Below are 20,689 nucleotides of genomic sequence, written 5' to 3'. Positions count from 1 at the left end.
GTGGACACCAGGCCTCGGTGAAATGAACAAAAGACTGAAAGGATGCAGCTTTCATCCATGACCCCTGATCTTCCTGAAATGCACATCTGATCGTGTCACTCCCCAGCTAGTACTCAGTGGGTTTAGGGACCGAGTTCAGATCCCACAGTGTGGCATCAAAAGCTCCTCAAGACCTGGCCCCTGTTTTCCCACCCGTACCCCGACCCCGACTAGACCAGGAATGTCCCCACCGGCCCAGCCCTCTAGGCACTCAGTTTGAGGGTGGGACTGAGTAACACATGACGTCACAGAGCCATCTCCTAGGTGACCGCACTCCACCTGCTGACCTCCTCTGGTCTAAGACGACTTCCTGGATTCTACAGGAGCAAAGATACAAATATTGCTGGAAGTCTTCCTTTTGTAAGGAAGTGGAAGCCCTACAATTTCTCCACAACCTGGCTATTGAAAATAGGAATTCCGCCTACACACCGGAGAAGCTTGTTAGGGGTCACTGAAGGGCCAGGATCATAAGGTCACTCACATGTTCGGGGCGAGGAAGTGGCCAGGCTCACAAGCTGACTGCCATGAGGAGGCAGGCAGCTGTCTACAGCAGGAGCCCCAGCCCAAGGCCCCAGAAATCTCTAGAAGCACAGGGATGCCAAACGGTACTCTGTCAACAGCTTCCTAAAACTCATTTCCCACCACATCAGGTGAACAACTGGACAAGGGCAGGTTCCAAAGAAAACTGAAAAAGAAAGAAATGGCGCATTAACAGGTAGATGTGAGACCTCATCACCGACCTTTGAAGAACCCAGGGAGCAAGCCTGGCCCAGAGCTTGGGGACACGTGGGGAAGGAAGAGCCACGTGTCCTGAGGATTCTGCCTCAGTGCAGGTTCTCAGCTCTAGAGGCCCAAAGCTCCGGTCATAGGACAGTCTCCAGGAAGCTCTGGGAAGGAGCAGGAGGGGCGGCCATAACATTCAGGCAGCACCAGCAGCCCCTCTCAGGTTAGGGGAGGTGGGGGAAGGAGAAGAGGGAAGAAAGGGTCCAGTCCCTCAGGGGCGGGCGCCTCCGCGACCATTACCTCCCGTAATCCCCACTAGGGTGGTCCCCCTGCTACTGTGTCCGAGGCACTGGTCAGTCCCTCACTCCCTCATTCATTCATTCACTCAAAGTGTTTGAGAGAATCCAGAGTACCAGGTCAGTGCCACATGCCAGCTGAAGATACCATGGGGACAGTAGGCCCCTATCCCTGCCCTCAGGGGCTCACTACCTAGGGCAATGGGGAGGTCAGACAAGTGACAGACAGGTACAATCCTGTATTATAAACACTCAGAACAGGGAAGCCACAGACTCCTAATTCAGCACCAATGTGTCTGGGTAGCGCCATGGCAAAGCGACCTCCAGGCTGAGCCCTAAAAAAGCAGAAGTTGGTGAGATCCAGGCACAGGTGGCGAAGCCCTAAGGCTCAGTGAGGGTCAGGCAGGGCGGCTTGGTGAAGCCAGCAGGTGCCTGGGCTCCTGCAAGGTGAGGGCAAGGGGGACCCTGAGGGCTGTAGCGACAGTGACATCAACTGATGTGCTTCCTAAAAGATCATCTGGATGCTGTGCAGAGAACAGACAGGAGGAGGGCAATGGGGAAAAGGGCAGCCTGACCATGAGTGCGGCCATAATCCAGGTGAGATGGCCGTGATCTGCACTGGGATGTTGCTGCCTGGGAGCCCCTGGGAGTGGATCTGCAGGACGGTGCTGACTGGGTGGGGGTGAGGGAAAAGGGAGGGTGGGTAGCTCCCCCTCCTGGCCACACCAGGAACAGCAGGTCCTCTGGGTTAGAAAGTTGGGCCAGCCGTTCATGGAGCAAGGAACTGGCAGGTGGCGAGCATGTTGGGAGTGTAGTTTGGGAAGTGTCGGTGGGACACCCAAGGGGAGATGTCTAGTTGAATGTTGGGTCTGGAACTTAAAACCTGTATTAAGGAGAGAGTTTCGATTCCACAGATAGGTGTGCAGAGGCCCTAGGGAAAAAACTCTACAGAAGCAGAGGGCAGAGGAGGGGGCTGGGGGTGGGGGGGTGGAGAAGGCAAAGGGGACCGAGAAGGAGCCCCCAGAGGGGTGGTTGTGGGGTCATGGAGGCAAGAGGACACAGGTGAGAACCAAAGGGGACATAAAGGGGCAGCATGACAGCAGTGAAAGCTCAGAGCGACTCTGGGACCAGGCTGCCCCAGGCTCAAATAGTGGCTCCTCCCCTTACTGGCAGTGTGACCTTGGGTGAGTCACTTAACCTCTCTGTGCCTCCAGTCCCTTGCCTGTAAAAGGATATTGTGAGGAGTGAATGAGTCTGTACAATGCTTAGAATAGTGCATGGTAAGGAACATATAAATGTTAAGGAAGAGAAAGCAAAGGTCCTGGTGTCTTGGAGACACAGTGTCAGGGGTGAGGTGGGGAGCAAGCCAGACAGCAGGGAACTGAGGCCAGACGGGACAAGAGAAGGTGGCAGTAACTGCAGCGGGCTGGGTGGGCGGGGCAGGGGAGAGGTGGGCTGACTCACTGGCATGGATGTCACCTCCCAAGGACACGACCCAAGAAAGATAAAGGAACCTAGACTAGGGTCTGAGAAACCTCCAGGGGGCCCATCTCCTACACCCCCACTCCTGCCTGGTGTTCTGGCAGTGCCAGCTTGACAGGTCAGGAATGCTGCCCTGCGCACCCTCCCTCTGTCCTCTCCCCAAATAAAAGCACTCAGGCCCCAACTGAACTGCTTCCCAGGAACGTGGACTCTCAGACCCAAACAAACCAGCGGCCCAGGGCCTGGGGCAGTGCGTGGCCGTCCCCAGGTTCCCACATGTTCACTCCGCTGCAGGCAGGCCTGATGGGCCATGGGGCCCCTTCTGACCACACACCAAACAGCAGAGGCTGGTGGGACCTGCAGGGGCTGGGCCTGGGACCAGGTTGGGGAAGGGGTGCCCCTGGTGGGGGGACAGACTCTCTACTGCCCCCCAGGAATAGTCGGGGGCACCCACAAACAGCCCAGGCAGCAGGTGCAGGCCTTCAGCTGATCACAGCCTCCCTGTCCGTCTGCCCTCGGGACCGGATCCATCCCTCCACCCTCTCAGCCTCATCCATGGCCCCCCTCCTGCCCCCAACATACCTCCTCCTCGACCATCCTACCTCCTGCATCACCTCCCCTGGCCACACTGGCCCTCCTCCTCCTTTGCTGGAAGCACCTCTTTTTCCAGTCTCATGGGCAGTCCTCTACCCTCTCCTTGTCTACACCCACTTCCTCGGTTCACTTGTCCCATGACTTCAAATCCCATCTACTTATCAAAGGCTTCCTTGTTGCTATCTCTAGTTTAGGCCTCTTCCCTGAACTCTAGTGCCACATTCCCACCTGCTGGTCCGGCACATGCTTGCACATCCCTCCACAGGCATCTCAAGGGTGATGTGCCCAGGACAGGGCTCTTATGTGTCCCTCCCGGGTGGCCTGCTCGGGCAGCTTCTTCTGACTCCCTTCTCACACCTACGTGCAACCCCTGAGCCAATCTCACCTGCTCTGTCTTCAAAATCCAGGCAGAACTAGGCCGTGCCTGTCACTCCTCTGCTGCCCTTCCCCACTTCCCCCAACCCCTACCCCGTGCAAGTCGCCATCACCTCACCTGGACAGCTGCAACAGCCTCTGAGTGAGTCTCTTGCTTCCATGGATACATTCTAACAGATGCCTGACACACAGAAACAGGAGTGCTCCTTTTAAATGGGAAGGCTGATCCCATATTTCCCATGCTCTCATCCCACTATAACAAAGCCCAAACTCTTTACCTGGGCCTACAAGGCCCCACCAGACCCTCCATGCACACACACAGAACCCACCGATCTGACCCTGACTCCCACCCCTCATGCTGCGCTGACCACAGAGGTTCCTGCCGCAGGGCCTTTGCACGTGCACTGTCACTGCCAGAAACATGCTTTCCTCTATTAACCATGTGGTCTGTCTCCCACTTCCTCCCCCAGTTCTTCACAGAGCCTTCCCTGTCCACACTGGGGAAAGCGCACCTGCCCTTCCCCGCCCCCTCCTCCTGCTTTTGTTTCCTTCTGAGCACCTGACTTACTGCACATGGGTGAGTTGGTTGGTTTTCTGTCTCCCCGTCAGTACACAATTTCCATAAGGGCCTGGACTTCATCTGCTTTTGCTTCCTTGTCACCCCAGCACCTGGAGCAGAGAGGATACATAGTAGGGCTTGAATTAATGGACTCCCAGCCTCACGCCTCACTCTTCCTCCCAACAGCTATGTCTGCCTCGCCTGTGCTCAGAGCTTCTGGTCCTGGAACAGCATCCCAAACTTCCCCTCCTCCCCGCTCGGTCCTTGCCAAGAACATGTAGCAGATTCTTCTGCTGCTCCCTACTCCTCCCTCCCTGGAGCCAATCACACCTCCTTCATGTGACCTGGGAACACAGGACCCTTAACTCCCTTGACTCCAAGACCAGGCGGCAGACACCTGCTTCCTCCGTTTAATCACATCACAAGTATTTATCCTCCATTTGCTGGGCACAGAGGTCTCTGCTGGCAGCAACCAGGGATGGGAGATAGATGGGTCCTGCACAGGAGGGGTTGACAGTCTCCCTGGGGAGGCCACATGAACAAAGCGACATCATCTTAGCCCAGTCCATGACATGTGTCCCTGAGCATGGCTGGGTGGCACTAGCTCTCTGAAGCTCCAAGGGGGACACAGTGGGGGTGGGGGGATGGAGGGCCCAACACCCTACCTGAAGTCCGGTTCTGCCGTCTGCAGAGCTTTCATACTTACCATTTATAATGACCAGTTAGTATTCCACTGTATGGATACCCCATTAATTTTTTTAAAGTATAGCCTAACTTTTGTTTTGGTTTTGGGGGGGTTTGGGAGGCAGGGGAGGTAATTAGGTTTATTTATTTGTTTTTTTTAATGGAGGCACTGGGGATTGAACGCAGGATCTCAGGCATGCTAAGCACGTGCTCTACCACTGAGCTACACCCTCCCTCATGGATACCCCATAATTTATTTTAACTACTCCCCTTCTGCTTAACATTTAGATGATCTTCAGGTCTACCTCTAATTGGAGGTGGAAGGCAGAGTCCTCTGTTAGAGATTTCAAAATGAATGGGATGATTCAGCTGTTCAGCAAGCATTCGTGGAGAACTTTCCAAGTGCAGAGGACACAAAGGAAGCAGATCACAGGGCCCTGCACCCACACTCCACACACAGGCATAACCACAAAGGCACTGACAGCCAGCCATTGGCACCACCCTGGCCACTCCCCCTCTGGTTGGCTCCACATCCAGTGGCGGCTCCCCGGGACTGCCCAGGCAAGCAGAAGCTCCTTAGCCTGGTGCTCCAGGGCCTGCCTGACCCCTCTCTGAGGCTCCTATCTTCTCACCCACCAGGAGATTCATGCACCATCCCCTGCCATCACCCCCCAGCCCCAGATATAGGTGCTTTCTCCTGCCTCGGGGCTTTGCAAACCCTTGTCACCCCTTCCTCCTCCATGCCTGGCCAACCCGTACACACTCCAAGGTGCCACTCAGCGTCCCCTGGTCCATGAAACCTTTCCTGACTCCCCCAGGCCTGGCATCCTCCTCTGGGCCCCACAGGGCCCAGGCTGGCCTCTGCCTCAGCGCTTAGCACCCTGCATCTGTGGTGTGCTGATATAAATAACAACCAGCTCTCTGGGAGGGGACCCTGAGTTGCAGCATTTATCAGTTCCCACAGTGTAAATACTCCCACCAAAGCTGATTCTGAGCTACCAAAGTGATGTCACTGGTCATGGAATTGGAAAGAGACACGCAGTAACACGCCATTGTATAGTTATTTCCACCAACCAGATACAGCAGCCGTCATAGCCTCAGAAGCATGAAGACAGCCTTCTTGAGTATTTATCTTATTTCTCTTTAATATAATTTATTCAATTGTAAGTTTATGTAATGTAGTTTTTAGTAATGGCTTTAATTAACAACTAGCTCGGTGGTATGGATTGATTGGAACCCTCCAAAATTCATATGCTGAAGTCCCAACCCCCAAACCCTCAGAAGTAATTAAGGTTGAATGAGATCATACGGGTGGACCCTAATCCAATCCGACTAGTGTCCTTATAAGGAGAGGAGATTAAGACACGCAGGGAAGAGGGAGGGTACAGCTCAGTGGTAGAGCGTGTGCTTAGCATGCATGAGGTCCTGGATTCAATTTCCAGTACCGCTGTTAAAAATTTAAAACTTAAAATAAATAAATAAATCTAATTACCTCCATCCCCAAAAAAGAAATCATAAAAAAAAAATCTACCTTAATAAAGGAATCCAGAAGTAGAAGCTTAGGTGTATACATATAAGTAAAAAGGTATATTTTTATATATATACATAAAAAAGGCACACAGAGACCAGGGGCAACCAGGTGAGGACACAAAATGAGAAGATGGTCACCTGTAAGCCAAGAAGAGAGGCCTCGGGAGAAACCAAACCTGCCGACAACCTGATCTTGGACTTGTAGCCTCGAGGACTGTGACACGGTGTCCGTTGTGGGAGCCGCCTTGTCTGCAGCACTTTGCCGTGGTGGCCCTACCTAGCCAAGTTAATACACTCAGAAACTTCCTGACAATTCACTGACCGGCTCTTGAGTGGGCCCTTGCTGGCTCTGCTGACCATCCACCACTTTCCCGTCTCCTGACTCAACCACGGGCCCCCTAAGAGCAAGGTCATGCCTCACTCAGATGTTTTCTAGAAAGGGCCTGAAAGAAAATGCCTTAGCAAGGTGGCCACGTGCCCGTGAAACCATCCTTGGGTGATGAAATGTGGATTTCATATCATTTCCATGTATCATGAAATCTTATTCTTTTGATACATTTTGGAACATTTTTAGCTCAGAGTCTGTACAAGACAGGCAGCGAACCAGATCTGGTGCCCAGGCCTAGTTTCCTGATCCCTGGCCTTCCTCGTGGGTCCTCCCCAAGCCCAGAGGGAGGAGGGCTCAGTTCGTGTTTAATGATCCAGGGAGTGAAGGAATGGAGGTCTTCCAGCCAGCTCAGGCTCTGCATTTCAGTGACAGTCCCTTTCCAGGCAATGTCAGGGATTTTTTTTTTTAATATAAAATGTTTTTCCAAGGGAAAAAAAGCTTTCTGAAATGTAAATCAAATCTCTGCAAGGTAGACCCATCACCTCTCTGCTGCCTCTAACATTCTAAATGATCTCTTAGAAATAAAATTCAGTGCCTTTTCCATTAATAACTTCTATTCACCGAGTGTCTCAAAAATGTGCCACATCAAACCTATGGAGACAACAATCAAACCTACTGATTGTTGGTTTCCCAGGGGCTGGGAAGGTGTGAGGGGGAACGGGGAGGGACTCTGATGGGGACAGGGTCTATTTTTCTAAAATGGATTGTGGTGATAGTTACAGAACTCTGGGAACAGACTAAAAACATTGAAATTATTATCTCCATAAAGCTGTTTAAAAAATGCAGGTACTATAGTCACTTAGTTCTCATGGTGACAATTTCTAAAGCCAGGTTTTGCTGCCGCTGTCCCTGTACTGTTAGAGACAGGCTCGCTTGGGGGAGGCGGGGGAGAATATAGCTCAGTGGTAGAGCACGTGCTTAGCATGCACGAGGTCCTAGATTCAATCCTCAGTACCTCCATTAAAAAAAGAAAGAAACAGCTCACTGAGATGAGGAAATGCAGCTCAGTGACTGAAAATCGAGTGGGATTAGCCCAGAGGAGGCTGGACCAGCCCCCAGCACCTATCTGCATGTCTTGCAAAGCAGGAGCATGTCCTGGGGTCCTGCAGGAGAGGCCGCCCCACCCCAAGGGGAGGGGAGGCTCAGGGAGGCCCAGCAAGACCTCACACAGGCAGCCTGGCTCCGGGCACTTTCTGGAAACAGGTGGACCCTTCCCCTATCCCACCTCTGAGGTCAGTCACTGCTCCCACCCACCCAGTTACTAACCCTGGGGTTCCTGGGGGTTCCCTGAGTGCCTAGCTCTCTCTTCAGCCTTCCTGGGGCAGCATGTGGCATGCCACAGGCCTGTGACTTTATTTGGAAGATTCACGCATCACCAAGTCAGGAGTGGCTCCCTGGGTCCAAAGCCTGGGCCAGTGATGATGCTCTCTGATTTACAGACAATGGGGGAGGCTCCTGCCCAGGCAGGCCACAGGGCCACAGCGGCAGGGACAAATCAGAGGGCTGCCTCCCCACCATGCTAGGCACACAGGAAAAGCAGGACAAGGGGTGAGAGGACACGGTCCCCTGACAAGGGTCCCTGAGCAGCAGGAGCAGCTCCAGAAGCTGCTTCCTCGGGACCAGCATGGAGGCCTGGGCAGCCGTTCTCTCGTAAAGGGGAGCAAGAACCCCCAAGCAGTAAAGGGACAAGAGTGTGGCCATGGGGCCAGGGCACCTGAGTTCTCGTCCTGGTCAGCCACTGTTTATCTTCATGAGGTCTCCAGCAAGGTATCTGACCTCCCTGTGCCTCTTGGCCACATCTGTAAAATGGGTCTAATCATCCCTGCCCCAGGGTGGCTGTGGATCAGATGAACGCAGGGCTGTGAGTTACCATGAATTCACTGGTTTACTTAAGTGAACAGTCTGGGGTGTGGGATTCAGGCATGGCTGGATCCAGAAAATGAAGGCATGAGGACCCTGTTTCTCTGTCAATCAGCTCTCCTTTCCCATGTGTGAGCCCCACTCTCAATACAGGCTTGCCTTCATGGTTACAAGATGGCTGCAGCAGCCCCAAACCCTCTGTACCCTGAACTCCAAGGCCCGAAGTAAAACAGGGATTCCCCTAGCCCAAACCAAATGCAAGTCCTAAGTGTGGCTCTGGCTGGCAGTAACCAGGTCCTACAAGCAGTCTGGAACTTCAGTGGCTGTGGTCAAGGGGCTTTTGATTGCGGGCAAAAAGGGTCAGTCAGTGGCCTCTTGTGCAAGGGAGAGTGAGCATTTCCAAGGCCCTACCCAATCCTAAAGCAGATCCCACCTTGTCAGAGCCAGGTCCTCTCCCATCTCTACTCAATTCAGAGGGTACAGGGAGGGCCTCTCTGAGTCACAGGCAACCTCCGGCAGGTCCTTTAAACTCTCAGATCAAACCACACCCAGCAGGCTCAGCCCCAACCTCCAAACTAGGAGGGCCTGGATCTCTCCACACCAGCATGTATCTAGAACCAGTCCCCCATGTCTTTTCACCTGCTACCATCCAGGTCTCAACCCCTCGTCATGTTTGTCCCCAGGTCAGTGTGGCCAAATTGTAAAATTCGCACTGTTCACATCAAGAACAGGCACTAGGTCACACAATCACACCCACACTGGCCCCAGAACCTCACCCTGATGGTACCGTGGACATGGAAGGAGGGGGCATCCTCGGACTCTCTGTGAGGATGAGACACCTTTGGCAAATTACCAGTCACTACCTCCTTGACATTGTCTGTTCTCTCCATTATTAAAACTTTCCTTAGAAATGTGCACTCTAATTCAACCCTTGGCATTTCCTGTCTTTTCCTATTTCCCATCTACTTTAGGATAATTCACCAAGGTGATATTCCTTCAGGTCACCAACTCAACAGCTGTGTCTAATCCTGCTAAACAGGATATATTTTTAAGCTCTAAGTGCTTGAATTCCAGCAGTTGTGTTGTATTCCCAGCAACTCTAGCTGTGTCTTTTTAAAATCTACCTATTACTTCTTTATAGTTCTGTCCTTTGGGTTTTGATTCATTTTTGCCCTTTGATCACATTATATTATCCATCTTCTTATTAACCTGAAGTTCTTGGAATTATTGCACCCATCATTCCTACAATCACGTGGTTTCCCTGCATGTTTTGTAACGTGACTGAGCCCCACCTGTGGGAACCACGTGCAGCTGGCTGAGGGTATGTTTGTCCATGAATTCCTAGATCACAAATCTGGGAGGTGCAGACCTAGGGTTTTGACTTTTTTCAGAGTCCAGAGAGATTAACTCCCTCGTCCTCTCCCCCGCCCTGGGCTAGTGAATTACTTTAGTTCCCATTTTGCCCAGGGGCCTGTTTTGTGATGTTTTGGTTCTAGCCCCTCCCTTAGTGCAGGTCAACCCCTCCCTCCAAACCCAAGGGGGTGTCTGGTCCTTCACCCTCAGACTGCTCTAAAGGGCAGCTACAAGCACAGGCTCCCATGGTCACTGTCTTTGCTCCCAGCGTCTGGGAACTCCCTTCTCAGGATGTCATTCCCCATTCTGTTCGTTTTGGTGTCTGAAGCAGGAGGGTTTGGGGGCACTTCAGCCTGCCGTCTTGCCGGAGCCCCTCTAGTCTCCAGGGCCAAGCTAAGGTCATTGTGATTACCGAACCACCCTCATCCTAAAACATCCTGATATGAAAAATCCGCTCCAGGTCACGACAAGGAGACGCCACTGGTTGTGTTCTTTCCCGAGTGCCCAGAGTTCACCAGGAGGGGTAGCCCCCTCCACAGAAGGGGATGGGGAAGGGGGAGGCCCTATCAGTCTTCTCTGGTCCAAATGGGCCAAGCCATGCAATCCTGTTGCCTCAAAGCTGCAGCCACTCACTGAGGGGCTGAAACTCTTGCTCTGCAGTGAAACCGTTGTCAGGGTCACCGGGACTGGCAGAGCTACCGATGCCGCCGAACAGCTCCCTGGCCAGACGGTGCTTACAAATACCCATCTAGTTCCGGCTTTGCAAGGGAACATTCCTCAGGCTGGATCGTGGGCCAGGCAGTGCCTGGCAGGCAAAGGCTCTCACAGCTCTATCAGCAGCCAGGCTGGGCCACACCAAGTGAGCTGAACCCCTGGGCTCGGGTGTAATGAGCTTAAGTCCTGGGGCTCAATGCATCTGGAGCCAAAATCAGAAAGCACATCTAGTTAAAATTGAGAAACTGGGTCCAGGTCTTGGTTTTTTTAGACCATGGGTAATTATGATGCACACTGAGTTGAAAACGACTGGTTTGAACTCAATAAGGCGTCTACCCCCTCCTACTCTCTAATGTCTGAGAATCTCCCAAAGTGAACTTGTGAAGATCACAGGCTCCCTAGTTCCACCCCAAGACTGATTTAGTGGGTCTGGGATGGGGCCCCTGAGTCTTTAATACCAAAGGCAATTCAGACTCAGTGGTCCGACCACACTAACTCTGACGCAGGGAGGTGTGTTTAAGAGCAAGCCCAGCTTGAGGGGGAGGATGTAGCTCAGGTGATAGAGCACATGCCTCGCATGCACAAGGTCCTGGGTTCAATCTCCAGTACCTCCTCTAAGAATAAAAATAAACCTGATCACCTCCCCCTTAAAAAAAAATAATAAAGAGCAACGCCAGCTGGCAGAGGTGAATGGCAAGAAAAAACATGACCATGGGCTGCACCAGGGAGGCTGCTCTAAGAGTTGAGGATCCTTAGAGCATGGCTGCCTGTAAAGTACCCAAAGATGTCATCAACCCAACACCAGGAATCAGATGACACTGAGTACCTTTGGGGTGCAGAGTTCCCAGTGAGAGTCCTCCAGGACACAGAACATACTTCTACCTATCCACCCCAAAATACAGCCCAAACCTCACCCACCCATCACTCCCTGAGGGCCTAATCCTTGGAGGCTGTGTGCTCTTAAGATAGGGAGTGGATAAAACCTGTGCCTTTGAAGTGAACATCCTCCTTCATAGGACAAACAGGATTAATACATTGAAGCAGGGAAGCAGGAGCAGCATGACCATCAGTAAGGTTCATCCCATCCCCACCTCCACAACCCACAAGCAGGCTCCTCAACGCCTCCATCCACTGGGCATCCTCTGCTGCACCCTCCCTGTTTTGACTCTGTAGCTGCATCACCGTCTTATGTACCCGGCTTCTTCCTTGAGGAGTGAGCTTCAAATGCACGGTGGGGGGAGGGGGTGCTTTGTCCTCTGCCCCACCTCCAATGCCTACAGCAGGGCCTGACCAGGCAGCCACCATTTGAGTAACTGCACATCACAAGTGGGGACACATAATGAATAATTCGTTAATTTGGGAATATTTCTAAAAGGTAGGTGGGATTGGTCCAGGAAAGGGCATTTATAGACAAGAGGGGCCAACCCGAGCCCCCATAGGTCAGCTTGATGAGAGAGAGCAAAGAGAAACCCCAGCTAGGCAGACCCAGGTGGCTCACCCAAGGTTGTTGGCAAATTAAACGCACTCGATCTTGGCTTCACAAATCCCATGTGCAGGGGGAGGGTATAGCTCAAGTGGCAGAGCACTTGCTTAGCATGCAGGAAGTCCTGGGTTCAATCCCCAGGACCTCCTATAAAAATAAAGAAACCTAGTTACCTCCCCCCACCAAGATAAAATGAGTAAATAATACAATAATAAATAAAACTCAAACCCCATGTGCAGTGTATCGAGTGAGTTGGGGCATCAGCCTTCAAGTGTACCTGTTTCCCACATACCTTGTGCCAGAACAGGCATGAAGAAGGCCCCTTCCCCAGAACTGAAAGCAAATGAACTCATTTGGCATTTACAAAATACTTCCTGGTTGTTCTCTTCCTGAACTGAAATGCACATTTTATCAAGGGACGAACGTAAGCAGTTTTACATAAATCATTTAACACTTGTGCAGTACTCAATATTAAGACTTTGAAATGATTTAGACAAAATCTGTTTCCCTTTAAACAGATTAAGAAACCGAACCCTAGTTGGCAGAAGTTAATTCTACCACACAGCTAATGGGAGGAAGAATCCCAAAATCTGCCTCCAACCTCCACCTGATGACGAACGCGTAGCAAGTTTATTTATTTATTCATTTTTGTGTTGCACAAGTGTACAGACCATATAATCTGGATTAACTTCCTGGAACAATAATTTAAAAGATAAAAAGGGGCCCCCTGTTACAGAAATTTTTAAATTGACTATTTTACCATTTATACAATAAATGAAGAAAACTGACAACAGAACAAGCCAGTGGTCAGTCAGCCAACACACAACACAATGTGGTAACAAACATGGCCAAAGGACCGATGTGTATCATGCATGACCTTCCATGTGACATCTCAGCTTTCTGGGGTGGGAGGAGGGGGGCAGGGAACATAAAGGCAGATTGATTCAAACTAGCTCTATTAAATATTCCTATTAAGTTTATACTTCCTTCTGAAGCTAACATGTGACTGGAACAAGTGTTAATTACTCACTCAACACTAGTTTTCTACTGAAGTTTAGCAATGCAGCAAGTTAACGCTCAGATTTAGCCAAATCCTAGAGGTAACTGCACTGAACAATACCTTCTCAATCAGTTATGAACTGCAAAATAATACTGGGTATATATTTCAAAGTATGAACTACGGATAGTAAAAAAACATATAGTAACAAATTTTTCTAACTCAAGACATGTCATAAAGTATAAATGGATTAAGTCAACGGTACCCACTTACACACAAGTTTAACAACATGAAGATAAACACTCAACTTTTAGGACAGGCAATTTCAGTCCTGATTTTCCCACTTAATAGAAGAAAGATCTTAGGTGGGTCATTTAGGATGATCTGAAAACCAATTTACAAGGCTAATATCTTAGATCCCAGCTAAGAAGACTCTTCAAGGATCTTTGATACTAACTTGAAATTGAGGGACATAACAATTTGAGAAATTAAATGATATTGCCACACATAGCCAGGTTACCAGTGAGCCCAGATCACACTTCAGTTCCCAATGACCTAAGTCTCCTCTCCCCTCATCTCTTATCCCTGGACCTGGGCTACAGAATACAAAACCAACTTGTGTTCTCTGTGGTACCACCTGCCCACTCCCAATACCTAGGTGTGCACGGGATTGAGTTAAAAAGCACTTCAATTCATTAAAGAAAATAAAGCATAGAAATAACATCCTTAGTTTACACAGGTTTAACCTAGTCTGGTCACCTAGTAAATTGAGTGCAGGTGTAGTAAATTTAGAATTGGATCCCCTAAGTGGTAAACAGAATACTTTGTATTTGGTGTAGAAACCAACAAATTTAGGTTAAATCAAGCCTTTACCCTACAGTACAAACTGTCTATTTGTGTGTAAAGTGCCAGTTTTATATACAAATCGTAAGTAAACTTTAAAATCTGCCTTGAAGCAGGGGTTCTGATGTCTTCCTATGGCCTTGTGGTAGTTGCTGTTTAATCCTGCTGGAACAAACTCGCTCGAGTCTTCACACTTTCAGGCCAAGAATGCTGCTAAGAGCCAGGGTGAAGCCATGTAGAGCCAGCCTGCTTGCAAAAGCCAAACCTGGGCAAGATCTTTTTTAAGAATCCAAGTAGCCTTTTGTCTACGCTTTCATTCTAGGTGACCCCGCTAGCATTAACAGGATTGATTTTGAGGTAGCTACACAGTTTTCAAGATGCCATTAATGAACATTATGGATAATTCATGGTGTAGCTAGTTGATACACTTCAAGTAGCTGATTTTTTCTCTTTTGGTGAGAAGGGAAAAAAAGAAAAATCAGCAAAATGAGAGCATATCTTCAGTTCACTTAGAAGTCAGCATCCAAGGTAAAAGAATTCTCTGTTGGACTGGACATCACTCCCATCCTCTGATACTCGCCTACTCTCTTCTCAAAGAAGTTAGTCTTCCCTTCCAGTGAAATATTCTCCATAAAGTCAAATGGATTTTCTACTCGGAAAATCTGAAAAGGTTCACAGCAGAACATCAATACAGAACACCAGTTTCAAAAAGAACCAGAGGGCTACACGCGATACTTTACCTTGCTAAAACCCAGCTCCAGCATAAGTCTGTCTGCCACGAATTCAATGTACTGCTTCATTAAAATGCAATTCATCCCAATAAGCTTCACGGGCAAGGCCTCTGTGAGGAACTCCTAGGGACCAAATACAGCTTCTTAGCAAAACAGCAGCATAAAGATGTCCTTCAGCAAGCACGAGACCCCCACACGTCACCTACCTGTTCTATCCTAACTGCATTGACAATTATTTCTTTTACTCTCTGCTCCGAAGGTTTGTGTACCAGGTGTTTGAACATCAGGCAGGCAAAGTCACAGTGTAAACCCTAGAAGGAAAGGTTTAAGATTACTATAAAAACAGCAGACTTTCATCACTATTGTGGAAGGGGAACTTGCTTTCTGATGTTCTGCATTTTCCTGATACATCTTGCAGGCCAGACTAAAAGCACTTAAACTCTGGAAGGGAAGATGACTCAACTGCTGGGGCACCTGGGCAGGCTCAGCCCCACCCAAGCCCTCACGGCTGCCCCCTGGATGACAGGAGGCCAGGTCTGGTCCTTGCTGCTCTGGGTGGTGGCGAAGGACTGGACAGAACTTGCACTGAAAGCACTTTATTTCTGCAGCTGTGAGCTCCAATGTTGCCACTACTCTTAGCAGGTAAAGGCAAAACTGACTAGGCCAGTTAGTCCTCAGATTTACAACCCAATGTTCAGGAAATCGGTAATGCAATTTCAAGCGAATCAAGTCTGCGAGTCTTAGTACGTTAAACCCCGAGTAAGGCTGATGGGATTTACACTAGATTGTCTGGGCACCTTTACTTTCTGCAGTTCAATCCAACTACATTCAAAGACCTACACTGGACCAGAATGGATTCTCATTTCATTGGGATGCTTACCAACTAACTTTGAAGTACAGTAGAATCACACAGAAGACTGGTAGAAATTATAAAACATCCCTTAAAAAATTCCATCACCTATAGGGCAATACCTATGTAGACTGAGAATGAGTGAAATAATTTCAGTATATTATTTAAAAGATTTCATTCTCTGGCAAGTATGCATATGGTTGAACCCAAGCGTTAAAATGTGCATGTAAGACAATCTGACTTCTTGGGTTCCCTTCGGTGAACACGAAAGCTGTACGTGTTTGAGGTGCAGGTTAGTCTGTCATTTGAATTAGACTCACCTCGTCTCTGCTAATAAGTTCATTGGAAAATGTGAGGCCCGGCATCAGTCCTCGCTTCTTGAGCCAGAATATTGATGCAAAAGAACCAGAAAAGAAGATTCCTTCCACTGCGGCAAAGGCTACAACACGTTCTCCTAGAGTGAATGCCGAAATATTTCCAGTGAGTATCTGTGTTCAGAGGAAGGACCCCAAACCAGTAACATCATGAGACAACGGAGCTCAGGGGTAAGTAGGGCCAAGGCATCCTTACCATAGGTGGCCTCCTTGTCCCCAATCCAGCGCAAGGCCCAGTCTGCCTTCTTCTTTACACAAGGCATCGTCTCAATGGCGTTGAAAAGAAATTCCCTGGTAGACACGGACCCAGAGAACATCAGCAGTGCCCGCAAAGACCTCCTATCGCAGGCTTCCAGTAAGAGCGCTGGGACTCAGGCCAAACTGGGATTCATGCTGAAATGTTTTCCTCTGACTGCTTTGCTTTCTCCTTCATAATGTTTTCAAAAATCTCAACATTTAGGGGAGGGTATAGCTCAGTGGTAGAGCACGTGCCTAGCACACACAAGGTCCTGGGTTCAATCCCCAGTACCTCCATTAAAAATAAATAAAAACCTAATTACCTCCTCCCTCTCCCCAAAAATTAAAAAAAACCTCAACATTCATTTGGTTTATGTTAATACTAATTTAGTTGTTCGTTGGTTCATATTGAGCCCAAGAACTAGTAACACTAAAACTCAGTCTATGACACCAAGAGCATTTATTGGCTTAAGGATTTCAAGTCCAGGTCATGGGAAGGTTCACAGGCCCTATCTTCTTTAAATCTGAAGTACCATAAAATCTTAACTGCTAAGCCTGTTTAAGCTATGCAGACCATGACCCACTTAGATGCCCCAACCCCTCACTGTGCCACTGTGCCAGTTATTTGGGCCACAAATGCCACATTTATAATGAAATAATTAAAGCCAATAAACTAAACAACCCAAGGTTGCTTCCTGCTGTAATTCCATGCTACAATGTTGATCCCAGGTCAGAAAAGCAAATTGATTGGCCCTACACTTACCTGGGTCTTCCTTATCACCCTCTGCCACCTCCAGCTTATCCCCACGCCCACCCTGCCCCTTCTCAGATGACCTCATTTTCTGAGACCAAGGTCATCAGATCACTGGGCTCCTTTCATACTCTTTCCATGTCAACCTAGGTCTTGCCTCTCTCTAGTTTTTTAAAGCTTAACCACCAGGCCTTCCTGATCCTACCCTTTCTGGTCATTTATCCCAATCACCCCCTGACGTTTACTTTCTTTTTTCATTTCATCCCACAAACATGTTCAAATCTTTTTACCCCCAAAGAGTTTCCTCGATCCTGCTAACCTTTCACGTCGCCACTCATTTTCCCTCGTCATACTCTTCCAGGTAATCTACAAGAGCCTACTCATCAGCTTTGCCACTTCTGTTCCACATTTGCTATCTTCAAGTCGACCTTAGCATCGAGACTACTCAAACGCCATTCCTAACTCTCCTCCCTCTCCAATCTTCAAAATGTAAAATAGGCCCTAAGCCACCTATATTCTTCCTCTATTATCCCCCAATATAAACTATCATTTCAAATAGCTGTGTGCCTAAATTAATCCCATGCTTCACTGCTGCCTCTGTGCTATTATGTAAGCCCTCCACTTACACTCCTAGGACTTGTTTTCTGTTATGTTACAAGCTCCCTAAGAGGCAAGTGACCTTCTACTTTGCATCCTCCTCCCCTTGCACCTTGCACCAGCCTCATGGTGTAGGTTGACAGATTTGCCACAAGTAAAAACTGTCAGACCTAGGTTGTAGCTCACCATACAGACCCCCTAGGAATGTTTTTTCAGAGAGCATTAGATTGGACATTCAACAGTACACTTCCACCTCCGAAAATGGAATAATCTCATAACTTTTGTTTTTCAAGTGATTGGCTAATAAAGTGAATTTAAGCCTCTTTTTCAGAGCAGAGACGACCATGGGTGCTAGTAATTTCTTTGATTTGGTCATTTTAGAGTCATTTTTCTACCCCCATATGATTTCAGAAAGTAACATCTAGCAAGTCCTAAATATGTTGGTGTATCATCCAAATACTCACCTTTCTTTGGAATCTTTAATGTAGGTGTCAATGAGGAGACTATACATTTCAGAATGTATGTTTTCCATGGCAATTTGGAAGCCATAGAAACAACGGGCTTCTGTAATCTGAACTTCTTGGCTAAACCGCTCCACCTGGTGGTAAAACAAAACTCAGCTTAAGGAAAGTCTACCAGCAACAGCTCAGTCAGTGAACACTGGTTGCCTCACACTTCCTCCTTTGTACCATTATAAGGTCTGTTTCTATGTATATAATAGAAAATCATTCTTTTCTAATTCACTGCAAGAAGGATGCACTCAACAAGACATATGAAACCAAATTATGAAAACAGCAAAGCCACAGAAAGGAGAGCAAATATCATAGCTACAAGGGTTGTGTATCTATTACTATCACTTAACATTGTCATTGCATTTCCCTATAGTTGGGGGAAAAACACCATAAGAAACAACTGCAAAATATGTTATATGACAGGAAGTGCCGTGCAATATAAATACTAGCGTACTGATATATACACATTCAACATGAAAAAAACTCAAAAGATGAAGAAAGTTCTCTCTTAAATCTTTGAAGTGACCAAAAGCAGACTTTTTTTGGAAACTCACCAAGTTTTCATTTACTATGCCATCACTTGCTGCAAAGAATGCCAGAACGTGTGAAATAAAATATCTCTCCTCAGGCTTCAGGGCTTCCCAGTGCTGAATGTCCTTAGAAAGATCCACCTGAAGTACAGAAGTTCACAAGGGATTCGAGCATAAGGACCTCACACGTAGGCATAATTCTTAAACTTTAAATCTAACATCCTCAGTGGGATTCCCACTGGGAACAAGAGGAAAGAAAAGTATATTTCAAACAAGTAATATCCGCCACTGCAGGGGTCTTTCTTTAGAGTTAGGGGCAACGCTGAAACTGTCTTTTAGGTCTCCTGGTTCCCAAATCTGATTACCTCCTCAGCTGTCCAAAAGGAAGCCTCAGCTTTCTTATACATTTGCCAAATATCATGATATTCGATAGGAAAGATGACAAAGCGGCGGGGGTTTTCTCTCAGAAGTGGTTCATCCTCCACGCTGGGGGTAAGCAGCTTAGGGTTCTGTTGGGGGGTAAAGTAATGAAGATGTTAAGTATAGCGCGATCCAGGAAATTGCCTCCTTTTTCAGGCAAAGTACATTTAATTTTCGGAAATTTCATGTGTGTCAGCTGTCATACATGTATTCTGTTTGTAACAGAGCAGGCTCATAGGAGAGAAATAATAGGAAATACCCAGATGTGTAAAGTAGCAAATGACCGGGAAGAAACACTTTGGCGGGAAAGGAGCGCGGGCCCGGGAGGGGGTAGGGTTTGAGCGGAGACAATGAGGCTTTGGCGCCAAGAGCAGGCTCCTCCTGGCACCGCCTTCCTGCAGCGCCCCCTCGCCGGGCGCCCCCAGGGCGCCTACTCACCGGCTCGGTGGCCTCCTGGAAGATCCTCCTCGCGGTCTTGCTGGCCAGCACCCGGGTCCCGCTGAGGGAAGGGGGCTGCAAGGAGACCCGCGGTAAGGAGTATGCCCGCGTCCCCAAGGACCCCGCCACCCTACCCGGACCCGCGCCCCTGAGCGCTCACTGTGTTCTCCTTGTCTGCCAGGCTGAGCCCCTTCAGGGGCGAGAGCTGGAGCTGCTGCTGTTGCTGCGGGTCCGCGATGGTGGCGAGCGGGACGCGGACGGAGAGCATGGCGGCGTGCGGCTGGGACAGGTGAGGCTGCGCGCGGATCCTGGGAGCCCCTACATTGCCCCGCCGGGAATTTAACACATCCCGGAGATGCGCGCGGTGGGCGTGGCCGCCTCCCCATTGGATGGAGGTCGGCCGCTGGCCACGCCTCACGTAGGAGATTCAAGCGCTGCGCGGGAGCACCCGCCGCCCCTGCCCTCCAGGGACCCTCGCGGGACCTACACCTCTCAGGACTCTGGGGGCCGCAGAACGGGCTGGGGGCGCCACTGCCGGGATCCCTGAGGGCCCCATCGGACAAAGACTGCAGCCCCTGCGCGTCTTGGTGGCCCTGGCGCGCGCGGGCGCTCGTTTGTACCGGAACGGTTTGGGATTGAATGAAGCAACGCGATTGGAGCCCGCCCGAGAGCGGGAGAGGATTCCCCACCCTACAGAGCCCCACCTCTCCGAAAACATCTCTCGAACCCGTTTCGCGGTTCCGGGCAAATGGTTTTGCAAATGAGGTTGGTGCAAATGCCTGTAAAACGCCCCTGGCCGCAAGAGAAACGCGTTGCTGCGACGATTTAGATAACCTGTACCTGGGTGGGAGTGCAGGGTCCCTGAGGTCGGGCAGATTTGTGGAGTGATCGGTGGTGACCGCACTGCCTAATGGTTAGGGCTTGCGGGCTACAGAATCTCAGGGTGCATTTGCAGTGTCACTGGGACAGGTCCCCTGACTTAGAAATTTGGCGCTCTCCTTGGTAAAATGGGACTTGTAGCCATACTTAACCTGTGGGATTACTAACAAAATGAGATTAAATGAGAAAATTCATGTAAAATGCGAAGTCCTTTGTAAACCTTCAAGTTAATAACAGAGAGAGGGCCTTTGATGCAGTTTCCCACAGAAATCGTGTCTGATGTCAGACCACTGTCCTCTGTGACAACGTTGTTTTAAAAACTGCAAACTGAGCAAAAATTCCTGAGAAAAAGTTCAAAGAATGATTGAAGAACTAGGAATTCATTTACTGCTTATTGCGCATCAGAGAGCCTGAAGAGAGTGTTGAAAACCTCCATTGGGGTGAGGGTGG

At 49.3% G+C, this 20,689-nt stretch overlaps 1 protein-coding gene and 1 long non-coding RNA gene across 2 annotated transcripts; both read right to left on the bottom strand.

Annotated features, from left to right (window-relative positions):
* Positions 1-526: 526 nt before the first annotated feature.
* LOC116668886 lies at positions 527-4,207 on the bottom strand. The gene is made up of 3 exons (XR_004326116.1): positions 4,078-4,207; positions 3,628-3,690; positions 527-724 (listed from the first exon to the last, which is right to left on the bottom strand). It is a non-coding gene; the product is annotated as an uncharacterized LOC116668886 (long non-coding RNA).
* An 8,472-nt stretch (positions 4,208-12,679) lies between these two features.
* RRM2 (ribonucleotide reductase regulatory subunit M2) lies at positions 12,680-19,789 on the bottom strand. The gene is made up of 10 exons (XM_032497017.1): positions 19,521-19,789; positions 19,361-19,435; positions 18,868-19,011; positions 18,527-18,643; positions 17,925-18,058; positions 16,072-16,166; positions 15,822-15,955; positions 14,858-14,962; positions 14,661-14,774; positions 12,680-14,582 (listed from the first exon to the last, which is right to left on the bottom strand). The coding sequence occupies exons 1-10, from the start codon at positions 19,626-19,628 to the stop codon at positions 14,430-14,432; spliced, it is 1,179 nt and encodes a 392-aa protein (XP_032352908.1). The 5' UTR covers positions 19,629-19,789; the 3' UTR covers positions 12,680-14,429.
* Between the last annotated feature and the right edge of the window lie 900 nt (positions 19,790-20,689).

This window comes from Camelus ferus, chromosome 15, assembly GCF_009834535.1.
Source record: "Camelus ferus isolate YT-003-E chromosome 15, BCGSAC_Cfer_1.0, whole genome shotgun sequence".
Classification (NCBI taxonomy): Eukaryota; Metazoa; Chordata; class Mammalia; order Artiodactyla; family Camelidae; genus Camelus; species Camelus ferus.
The sequence above is the reverse complement of the archived record's forward strand: the minus strand, read 5'-3'. Positions and strand labels throughout refer to the sequence as shown.

Excerpts from the sequence above, each read along its gene's own strand:
- RRM2 (XM_032497017.1), bottom strand. The coding sequence starts at position 19,628 with ATGCTCTCCGTCCGCGTCCCGCTCGCCACCATCGCGGACCCGCAGCAA. Across the intron at positions 18,644-18,867 it reads CCTTTTGGACAGCTGAGGAG|GTGGATCTTTCTAAGGACAT; the intron begins GTAATCAGATTT and ends TCTGTACTTCAG. Across the intron at positions 14,775-14,857 it reads ATGCAGTTAGGATAGAACAG|GAGTTCCTCACAGAGGCCTT; the intron begins GTAGGTGACGTG and ends TTTGGTCCCTAG.